General features: G+C 37.7%; 1 protein-coding gene across 3 annotated transcripts in view; it reads left to right on the top strand.

Moving 5' to 3' along the window:
- Nucleotides 1–6,911: 6,911 nt before the first annotated feature.
- The window catches only part of prkcea (protein kinase C, epsilon a), a 67,081-nt gene continuing 61,836 nt past the window's right edge, over nucleotides 6,912–12,156 (top strand). For 2 of the 3 annotated variants that reach the window (XR_014032048.1, XM_081392313.1), the window contains exon 1: nucleotides 6,912–7,911. Coding sequence is in view for 2 of the 3 variants with exons in the window: in XM_081392313.1 (XP_081248439.1) it covers nucleotides 7,564–7,911 (348 nt within the window). In the remaining variant the exon portion in view is untranslated. The remainder of the gene's footprint in view (nucleotides 7,912–12,156) is intronic. The other variant, XM_081392314.1, reaches the window with a different exon arrangement.

Raw genomic sequence — 12,156 nt, 5'->3', positions numbered from 1 at the left:
CATGTTTTCAAGTGCAGTTTTAGTAAGCTTTATGGTCTGCGCGTTACTCAAATGCTATTGATAATTAATAGATGAATAATAATGTTGTCCACCATAACAAATCATAACATGCTAAAAAAATCAAAACAGTTCAAAATCTGTGGATTGACTTGTAGTAAAACAAAAACAAAATGCATGGAAATAGTTTCATAAAGTTTAATAAAGTCTGAAATAATGCAGTTTGACATGAAATCTTTGATCTCAAAAATACTTATAGATCATTAATTGTAATCTTACATTTAATTTGTCCTAATGATATTGAAAACATATTGCTATGTATTGAATGCATTATTGTCTAATTAAAAATAAAGAGACACAATTAAGTCTATTTAATTTTAATATATAATATGTGACCCTGGACCACAAAACCAGTCACAAGTCAACCAGTCACTTACAGTTTTAGTAAGCTTTATGGTCTGCGCGTTACTCAAATGCTATTGATAATTAATAGATGAACTGCAGGTTTCAAATGTGAAAATCATATTCATTTTCTACATCTGGGAATTGATTTTCACTATATAGCCTAATCTATAAATCTTTAAAGAAAGAGCTATTGAGAGCTATGAGATTGTGAACCGATGGTATATGCTTTTGTTGAAACCATCAGTCCATATTAATGCAACATATTTAAAAACAAATCACATTTTACATTACCCATAATTCTGCAAAGAAATCTGCACCAATCAGATGAAGCCCTGCAAATGATATAATAGAATCAATCTGCCTATGCTCTCAAAAAACTTAAATATTTGTATATGCATAATTTGCGATAAATGTAAAATGTTGTATATATATATATATATATATATATATATATATATATATATATAGGTTAAGTAATTTCACTTAAATGACAATTAATAGGTAATTTGCATAGCCATTTAAGAGAAATTATTGAAATTAAATATACGAGCTTGATAAAAATGATCATTCATGATCATACGTCTGAACTCTTTATATATATATATATATATATATATATATATATATATATATATATATATATATATATATTTATATATATTCATTATATATATATTTATATATATTCATTGTAGTTCTTTCCTTCATTAAAGCTTCAAATCAAAGTTTGTAGTGTTGTGATTCACCTAGCTGGCTGGTTTGGTTCATGGTTTATAACTTTTAAACTCTTTAACAATTTTTTTTTATTGTATTTTTAAATCCCTATGGGGGAAAAAACGGAATAGTATAAAATCGATAAAAATCTTCCAGAATTTCTCTGCTATAGCACAAGAAAGGGGATTGACATTGGCTATACTCATTCACACATACTGACTCGAATACCGTATGTAAGCTGTTGTGTGAACAGGACAATTTCAGAGTCACATGAGGGCAGTGACATCTTTCCATCTAAACTTTCTACTTTCTTTAGGCCTATATATTTTATGAAAATGCACTCTACGGATCCTTTTTCGTCTCATTTTCCATTCTTTACCTAACAGGGGATTTTTAATGCAAATACATTTGCATGGCTCGACTCATGGCTCATAGTTGTGTTAGTTTGTGTGTTTTACGCAAACAAAGGGTCTGCTGCTTTTAAAACACCCTTTCCATACTCACGCACATTTCTCTGTGTCTTGTCTCACCAAATCTTGTGTGTTATTCGACCACCAGAAATGTGGAGGAGCATGTTTGTGGTGGCCTAATAACACGCAAGCTTTGGTGAAACAAGATAAATCCAATAAACACTACACTAGACTCACTAAATCTATGAAGAGTTCAGGTGCAAAAGCCTCTAAGTGCCATCTGAAATTTTCTTCTAGAATGATAATTTTTATCAAGCTCGTATATTTAAGTTCAATAATTTCACTTAAATGGCAATGCAAATTACCTATTAATTGTCATTTAAGAGAAATTACTTAACTTAAATATACAAGCATTATAAAAATGATTATTCTAGAAGAAAATTTCAGATGGCACTTAGAGGCTTTTGCATCTGAACTCTTCGTATATATTCATAATGTTATTTATTCATGCCTGTATAAGTATAAGTCAAGAGAGAAGAGAGGACAGACTTGTATATGTAAAACCAGTGAAGTGATTTGTTATCAGTATCACTCACAACTGAAACGTTCATTTAAATCAAATGATTTTGTATAGTGGTATACTCACACATATATAGCAATATACACTCATACATTCATGAACACATAAAGAAGGTATTTTTGGCCCAGTGGGTTGAACTAAAATGAGTCCTCTGTAATACACGGGAAGAGTTTGGGGTGTATAGGTTTACAGTGTATGCCGCAGGCACATCCTCTCACTAATGTTACAATGCAATGTTATACCACTATTGTTCAGATCCAGAAAATGACACTTCCCTTAAGGGCATGAACATCAACTTACAGCCTCCACACAGCCCCACACCCCTCTTAAACCAACTTGATTTGGCTAAAATATAATCCATCAATGGGCAAAACTTTCTAAAGGACACTATAGCTCTCTTTTGCGCACACTGAAGACTGTGGTTTCAAACATTAAGCAAAACAACACAACTGTCTTACACTTAATATTCAATTCAATTCACATTTATTTGTATAGCACTTTTCACAATACACATTGTTTCAAAGCAGCTTAACAGAAAATGCATAAATCCACATAATTTAGAGTGATCTGTTATCAGAGGTAACTGTCTCTAAGACATGTATTGATCAGAAATAAATCACAGTTAGCTAAAAATGTATTCATTTAAACAATGTAATAATTTAAGGCAGAAACAATGAGCTCATTAAACTAATGAATTCTTGTTTGTTAACAAATGATGTATTATTTATTATGTATGCTGTTTTCAATTAATAATTTTAATTAAAATGTTTATATTTTATAGTTTGACACATTTCGATATTTTAAACATTAATTTCATAACATTGTTTATGCAATGTATTTATGTGTGTAGTAATTTAATAGTTTGTAATTTATTTATTAACCATTTCATGTTTTATGGTCATAATTTCCTAACATTATTTCTCTGTCAGTGAATTTATGCCTCATCTGTGCTGCAGCCTTTCTGTGCAAGTAAAGTAATTTTTATATTATTTGTATTTGTATTTACAGTAAGTAAATAGAGTGTGTGCCTCCGCAGCTTTATATGGTGTAAAGCCGGAAACAGGCTCCTTACAGTATCTGATGATAACCATTCAAATAATCTGCACCTGTTTTACATGTTTTGCAGCCCACAAAAAGCATGCTAAAATTGCATTTAATTGAGTGGACACGTGTGGTAACCCAAGTGCGGGACCTTTCTCTTGGCCTTGGGTTCCCTTGACCTTTCCACAGTGGACACCTGTGTGGGCAGATAGCAGGTTTGTTCACCTGAGGAGGAGCAAGGAGTGTGTTGTGAAAGAACCACACACTCCTGTGCAGCGAAGCCAGCTTTCCCCTCACAATGGCTGGAATTACCCAAATCAATACACCTTTGTGCACCTTAAGCAGAGAGGAACTAATGCCAGTCGAGGTCTCAGACTTTATCTGAAAGTTTAAAGAGCAAGATCTTGCACATTTTAATAAATCTGTGGCTAGAATTATAAGAACCTGTTTTCCAATCAACGTTCAGATCTAATGCACCTAAACATGCGTGGAGTAATATAACATGTCAGATTGAAATGTTGATCAAGCTTTCAAAGACAATAATCCCCTTTGATCAAACATATTCCTTTTACAGTCTGAGACTCAATACACTGGTGCATCTTGATCCCACAACAACAAAGGATAGAATTAGTTTCATGGATACAAAGTCATGAGTATATGTTGCTAACCCAAAACAGAGCAGTGGACGAAAGCAGCAGTGAAGTTCCGTTGTGCACTGATTTGCTAATCAGTGTGATATGAGTATGATTATAGCAGAATATGTAATTAAAGCAAGATTCTCTCTGTCTTCTGGAACATTTGAGTATTTTAAACTTCAAACTGCAGAAAGCTGAATGTCTGAAAGATGAAATGGAAACTTGTTCTTTTTAGCTTCACCCTGGAAACAGTGTTTTGTACTGGAAAAATATATCTCTATTTTTCAAAAGCCATTCAATGCTTTAATAATTTAATTTTAGACTGATTTTATGTTCTGTTTTCATAAAGTTACACTGATGCACAATTCACCAACTCTTAAATCGTTAGAAAATTGTTATCAAATTATTGAGGAAATGATCGCATGTTCTCATGGTAATGCCAATCTTACTTGGCTGAGTATCATCCATTTATCTATGCATTTGTGATGATGAATAAAGCTCAATACTCATTTCTAATCTCCCTTCTGGAGTCTGAGCCTAAATAAACACAGCACTACCCCCTGGATGGCTGGCATGGTACTGCAGCCATATGGTGAGGGCAGGGTGAGCCACCCAAGGGGGTTTGGCTATTCTGACATAGTCAGTCTAACTGCCTGCTTAGTCAGGAAGAAACTGACCTACATGTAAAGCAAACAATCACAGTTTGTTTATGTGTGCCATCCACATACCACAATAATAGACTGGCATGGAAAACAATTATTTAAATAAAGGTGTGGTGGTCTGATCAAATAGTTGTAAAGGAAAATAGTGGAAAATGTGGACAGTACACATTTGGTAAGCAAAATTTCTCTTCATCCAGAAAAAAAAAAAAAACTCCATTGATGACCATTCAAAAGTATTACTCTTACTCTTACTCTTCCATAGAAAGATATGACAAAAAAATTGTAAGAGTAGTATGCAGTAGGCCTATGCGGTTCCGAGTTCAGAAAAAGAGAGATACTTTGGCAGGAACTGACTTGGCAATATGACCCTTCAAAAATCCAGGCTGCGAAAATATACGTCACATATGTATGCATTTCATATAGCATACGTGTAAACCGAAGTATAACTTTGGCTTTAGAGCAGGGGTGGGGGAAACTCTGGCCCTCGAGATCCGCTTTCCTGCTGAATTTAGTTCAAACCCTAATTAAACATAGCCTCCCTGAACAAGCTAATCAAAATCTTCAGGATTACTAGAAAGCTATACTGGCATGTGAGTTTGTTTAGGGTTCGAGGTAATCTCTGCATGCAGGAAAGTGGACCTCGAGGGCCAGAGTTTCCCATCCCTGCTTTAGAGGTCCTGATGTTCCACTTGGTAAACTGTAGCCTGAATCTATAGTGCCACCTATTGGAATAATATTCTCATGCATGTCTAAATCATATAATATCTGATCTCTTTGCTATAACTCAGTATAGGTTTCCCTTTAAATTCTTTGTTGTTATTGGGTGTGTTTTTTTTTCCCTGTCATCTGTCAATTTGAAAATCCTGTTCTGATTTCTGTTTGCGTGCATTAATAATTAATGTAACCGCTACATATGTAGCTTTAATTTCCACCACTAGAGTTCACTAAATTACATAATTAGAATACTTTCTGTTTCAAACAACTTGTAACTCTCTTGGAGTAGCTTAAATGAAGGACATTGTGGCCATATGACACAGAGCAGCTGTAGTTTCAAATAACTCAGTGTTGCTGTGTGATACAATTCCTGAATCATTTTGTCACAAGGGACAGAAATGCAACCGAAATGTTTTGATTTGGAGTAAGTCCCAGATGTTGTTATTTGTCTTATCAAAGTCAAGTAGCATGTGACATTTTGGAAATGCAAGTGATGTCTGGTTCACTATCTTTGTGGGGACTCTAGACATAATGATTTTTATACTGTACAAACTGAATATTCTATCCCCTTACACCCTACCCCTAAACCTACTTGGCACAGAAAACTTTCTGCATTTTTACATTTTCAAAAAAAAAAAAAAAAAAAAAAAAAGACTCATGGGGCCTCCATCCCCATGAGTCTGTGTGCATTCAGAAACACACACACACACACACACACACACACACACACGTCTGGTGCACTATCTTTGTGAGGACTCTCCATAGACGTAATGGTTTTTATACTGTACAAACTGTATATTCTATCCCCTTACACTGCCCCTATCCCTAAACCTACCCATCACAGGAGACATTCTGCATTTTTACATTTTCAAAAAAACTAATTCTGTATGATTTATAAGCTTTTGTACCCATGGGGACCTCAATTTAGGTCCCCACTGTGACACGAGTCCCCATGAGTCTGTGTGCATTCAGGTTTAAGTCCCCACCGGTGTAGAAAAACATGTCCACACACACACACACACACACACACACACACACACACACACACACACACACACACACACACACACACACTTAAATGGTTCTTATAATCCTCATATTTCCATAAAAAGTGCAAACACATAGGCTATTCACGTGTGATCCTCAGGTAAATTTGACTCACACTGAAAACCCTTTATTTATTATAGATTATTAAGTTTATTTTTTTATTTAATATTGTTAAATAAAATGAACAAAGTTAATTTCAAAGTTCAAACACTTTTTACACAACTGACAAAATACCTTTTTTCTGGTTAACTTTAGGCATTTTATAATTTAGAATTTCAAATGAACACACACACACACACACACACACACACACACACACACACACACACACACACACACACATATGATTTTTATACTACAAACAGTATATTCTATCCCCCTTCACTAAACCTACCCCCAGGCCTACCTAAAATAAAATAAAAATAAAAAATACACAAAAACGAGTCTAATTAAAATAGACTTAATTACAACCTACCATATACCCTTCCTTTAACAGACACTTTATAGCCTAGAGATTTTTTGGTCCATATATGAACCAGGCTCTTCTAATCCAACCCTCTGTTTCCCCACGCTGCTGCTCCTGTCTGTACACACACGCTCCCCCATCCGGTGCAGAGTGGACGCGACGCGGCGCGGCTTAAATCATCTGACGTGTTTTGCGCATTTCCTGAACTGGCGCTTGAGCGCAGGGAGGGAGAGAGGGAGTGATTGAGAGGGAGAGGGAGAAAGAGAGAGAGGGCGAACAGGGAGAAAGGCTGCAGCGCAGAAGACTACATGAGCGTGTAGCTCAAATGCTTTCGCCTTCTCAAATCAACAAAGAAAAGAAGCAGCTGAATATCTCGGCGAGTGGATGGCAATAGTCTCCGAGCGGTTCGTCAGCAGACTGGGAGAAGGAGGTATCCCAAACGCCTCTCCCACTCAACGCATACGGGGAAACGAATAGTACAAGACAAACCCTTCTGAAGACCATCACATTCAGGATATTTTCCTCTATATTATTGCCGATATTTTGCCTGCTGGACTCGTTCCTCTACTCAGCGCTATTCCACACGTAGGGAATCCGATTGTTTACGTATGCTTTCCCATTGCGAGTAGAGACGGATCGTAAACAAACACAGGAGCCTCTGGTTTTGCATATCGCGTTTTTGCATCCTATTTGATTGTTCCGCTCAAATGAGAGAATCAGGTTGATCCGTGTAGTGGTTTGAGGAATTTAATCATCACAGCATCCATCTATATGTGCATGTAGCCTATACTGATGACGTGATGACATCTATGGGTATAGCGACCCCCTGAATCAAAACCTAAAACCGTCTGTTCCTGCAAAGAAGCCAGCTGCATCTCACTTGAGCGTCATCATGGTGGTTTTTAATGGAGTGTTGAAGATCAAAGTTTGTGAGGCACTGGACCTGAAGCCCACTCCATGGTCGCTCCGACATGCAGTTGGACCAAAGACCCAGACCTTCCTACTGGACACGTACATTGCCCTCAACGTGGACGATTCACGCGTGGGCCAAACTTCTACCAAGCAAAAGACGAATAGTCCAGCTTGGAATGATGAGTTTGTAACGGAGGTTTATGATGGGAAGAGAATTGAACTGTCCGTTTTTCACGACGCACCAATTGGCTATGATGACTTTGTGGCCAACTGCACTATACAGTTTGAGGACCTGCTGCAGAATGGCAGTAGGCACTTTGAAGATTGGGTATGTTTATCTCACAATTTATTGCATGGTGTGTAATCACTTCAATCTGGCTCCTGGGGGCCCCTCAACACTACACATTTTGGCTGTCTTACTATTCTCTCACACCCAAGGTTATGGAGCACTTCTAATGAGACATGATTGAGAAACACTGGTGTAATCTAGTGCAGTGGTTCTCAATCCCGGTCCTGAAGTAGCCCAGCACTGGACATAATGGATGTCTACCTTTATTTATCACCTGATATATATAATCCACTCATATTGCTTCACAAAGACCTAAAGCTGGTGTGGAGACATCCAAAATGTGCAATTCTGCGGTCTTGCAGACTTAAAAAAAAAAAACACTGATCTGTTGTCTAGGCCATAATTTTCATCTGTTGTCTAGGCCATAATTTTCACAGGGACTGGTCGGTTTCGGATTCTCCTCAGCAAAGCCCCTTGTTTCCCAGCCTTCCTCACGGGTTCTCACGCTCTGGGGGTTTTCCCATTTTTTGACAAAACATGTTCTGCTGCTGTTGAATCCAGACCTACATTTACCATTTCCGTCAAGTGAAGCTGTTTTGCAAATTGCCTTCATGAGATGTAACGCTCCCATGCCAGAAAAGGAAATAATCAATGCCTATTATGCAAGCTGTAAAACAAGTTTGACACAGTTTGCTAGATGTATACGTTACAACCTGTCATTTATCTGGCCATGTTTTCTGAAAAATGATGGTACCTGTAGGATAGCACTGCCATATCGACCTGAGTGTCTCACATTGCCAGTCACCTTATTTTGGATTCTGACCACTTGGTAGAAATAGGCCCATTTAGAGCTCAATTCACTGGCTTTCATTAGAGTTTTAATAGTATTGGGCTCTTTAGTGTCTTCTCTTTTGAGTGTTTCTTTTCTTTTCTAAATGCATTATAGATTGCAATATTGTTTGCAATTACATGCTATTGTGTGTTTTTATAGGGTGTATAACACATAAAAACTTGTCATTATTGTTTTACATTAGTCTAAAAGTTGAATGTTTTGATGCTGCTGTGTTGTAATGTGTTTCAGTGTCATGGAAAAATAGCCAGAGATTAATTTAGCATTCTAATCATGCCTGGAATTATGAGTTGGTCTGTTATATAATCTTCGCCCAGCTGAGGGGCTGCAGTGGTGAGTGCTTTGTATGTTTGGTCGTTAGACACCCAGGGAAAGGTCAGCATATATCGATTATGTCGCTGCATTGGTCAATCTTCCCCTCCTGTTGGCAACTCGCACTGTAAATGTGTTAGGCCAGAGAGTGAGAAGGAAATCAATTTAATCTCTGCATTCCCCCATCACGGCTTTGACGACCTGCCTAATCATAACACACCCTGAGCCCTCTGTCTCACCGTCAGCTCTTTATTTCACCTGTGTACTAAAGAGATTTGACAAGTAAAAAATTGTTAACCCTTCCCAGAATTTTCCGCTTTTTGCAAATTGCTTCTTTCCAAATGCGAACCTTACAAATGCATCGTCACAAATGTAAAGCCTAAGTTCTTCTTGTTTTTTTTTCTGTTAGAGTGTTAGTCTGGTTTTGGCTGTTGAAAGGGGAATGTATTGCATTCACTATGCCAATCATAAAAAAAACATGGCTCAACAAAAAGGGCATATGTTAATTATGGCAAATGCATCTGACATAATTGAAGCTGAACGTTTTGTCAGACTTCATAGCTACAGATACGCTTGATAACAACGATTCAGACAGAAGCTCTGGTATGTCTAATTTTCCAGAGAGTCAGAGATGTACAATCTTCATCTGCCATGTCTTGTTTATGCAAGTTAATAAAGCAAGAGTTTGCTTTCAAGAGACAAGTGACCGGAGACGGAGGGTAATCAGGGTTGTGCGCCATTCAAATCTGAATTGAGAATGTTTAAAAATCAATTCCTGAGCTGAAATTTGAGTTGAGGTGACATACATTTTAATTGACATATTAAGAAGTACAATGGAAAGAAATGAATGTAACAGTATTTCTTTTCTAGAAAAGCAACTTAAACTAGTGGTTTGATAAAACCTTGTTTTAAAGTGTTTGAAATGTAAAAAGCTTTGAAAGCCTGGAAATGTAGGTTTTTAGGCTTTGCAGAGATCGAGAATAACATTTAGATAGATAATATACAGTAGTTAATAATATTAATTTAATTAACTTTTGTGGACTTTTAACTGTAATTCAGTAAATTCCTCTTCCTGTCATTCCAATTCCAATTTTAATTAAACTTCCTGTAGGATATGGTCAATTCAATTCAAATTCCAGCTCATGAATTGAAAGGAAGTCAGTTCTTTAATTCTGGATTTTACACAAACCTGTTGGTGATGTGATATTTAATTTGTTGGAGCATTGTTTTTTTTTTTTATTCTATTATAATGCATGGCGTATGATGTAATGAGCCTTAGGATGGAAACTTCCTGAAGTTTTTGGTGTTCTCCCGAATGAATAGAGGGTCAATATGTCTGAAAAAGAAACCAAATGAGGCCATTTTCAGGAAGACAGTTGTTTCTTGGCTTGTCATTTGAGCAGCAGAGGCCGGAGCCAGACGTCTCCCGAGAAACCCACACTGTTCACGCAGTGGACTCACATCCAATGAGTTTCATCTGTACATTTACTCCCACTGTTACCCACACAGGTGGAGCTTTATTCTGCTTGGAACAAGGAGAGCATGCTTACTAATTTGGATAACCACCTCTACTTCAACAAACACATACAAACCCACAGAGAAACAGTAGCAGCAGTGTTACAAAACTGTTTAGGGAAAAAAGTAACCAAACAGGACCTCTGATTCTAAAGAAGACGCTATTGTGTCACGTTTGTTGCTTTACCACTTCTCTGTTGGGTTTCTGGCCTGTAATCGTTCTCCAATCATGTTGCGGTGGCCTGGTATGATGCAACACATTTTTCAGAAATTGCACCACTTTTGGGTACACACACCTTCTCTTAAGCTGATAGTTAGTTGGGTTTGAGGCTAGATGTGTTAGCTGGCTGCGTAGCTTTTAGCAGAAGAGGTAATTGGAGCCTGGTCTTTGTGGATGGTTCTCAGACACTACTAAGACACAGCCTCCCGTCTTTGTTGTGTAAGGGCAGGAACAGACTGAATAATTTACAACCCTTCCATCAGCCTCTTTATGGAATGTCTGACCCTGCAGAGATCACCCACAACACCCCTAGCTCAAGTTAGCAACAATCCCATTATCACCAGCGAAAGTGGCCCTAATCTTTAGGCATATCTCTGCCTTCAGTTACCAGCCTTTTACTGAGGGATCATCTGTGGAGAGTTGGAGAAAGAGGGAGAACTTCTGTTGATCTTGTAGCCATTCATTCGCTCTTGTCTTTTTCGGGTTCATTCATTCTGCTTCCTCATATTGTCCTCCTCCTGCTATCCCTCTGCTACCTTCATTTTCTCTCTACTGGGTTTCCTTCCCTTCCATCTTGTTGTCTGAACTATCCTTGTTAATTTCATAGATATTTATGCTCCTGAGATTATGCCCAGTCCATTACAAACCAGCTCCAAATGCTTAAAATACATTTCACTTGGAGTGTTGCTTTAGCCACAGATAATGAGCTTTAAAGGCCTGCAGTTTCCTTAATGTCTTTCCACTGCATTACAGCTTACATTACAGTTATCGATTGCACTCAGTATTTTACAGGTTTATGCCCAGCAGCTCTCTTTCCATTGTGTCTTCTTAAATGTTGGTGTTAGCTATACAGTTCTTCCTTGACATTGACATCATCTACCCTCACTTCTTCCTGGCCATTTGCGCAAATAGGCCAGGCTGAGGCTAAAACACCAACTGCTCCTCCTACTTGGCATACCGTTGCCAAAAAACCCATATCATCCTTTTGCCAAGCCAAAGCGCATCAGAGCTAGGTGTTGATTGAGTTCTTTCCCATCAGCGTATTTATGCTTCTAGACTAAGGTGGCAACATGTCGACTTGCACAGACAGAAACCTTCTCACGTCAATCTGTTTGTTGCACATCGGTTCACAGTGTTTTTCATCAGTTCTCAAATCTCGGGATTTGAGGGGGAAGGGGGAATTGTGGGTAAGCAGGGATCAGTCCATCCAGCAGCACTAATTAATTTCATGAAAGGACTCGATGAGAGACCGGTGAAATGTCTTTATATGTTTGTTGTGTCTGTCCTCATTCGTTCATCTTGTGTAGTTTGGCTTGTGTGCGAGTGTGCTTTACAGTTTTGTGTGTCGCCGGCGGTTGTCTAGCTTTCACATGCTGCGTTGAGCTCT

This window comes from Scardinius erythrophthalmus (genome assembly GCF_964197995.2).
Source record: "Scardinius erythrophthalmus genome assembly, chromosome: 18".
Lineage (NCBI taxonomy): Eukaryota > Metazoa > Chordata > Actinopteri > Cypriniformes > Leuciscidae > Scardinius > Scardinius erythrophthalmus.
The sequence above is the reverse complement of the archived record's forward strand: the minus strand, read 5'-3'. Positions and strand labels throughout refer to the sequence as shown.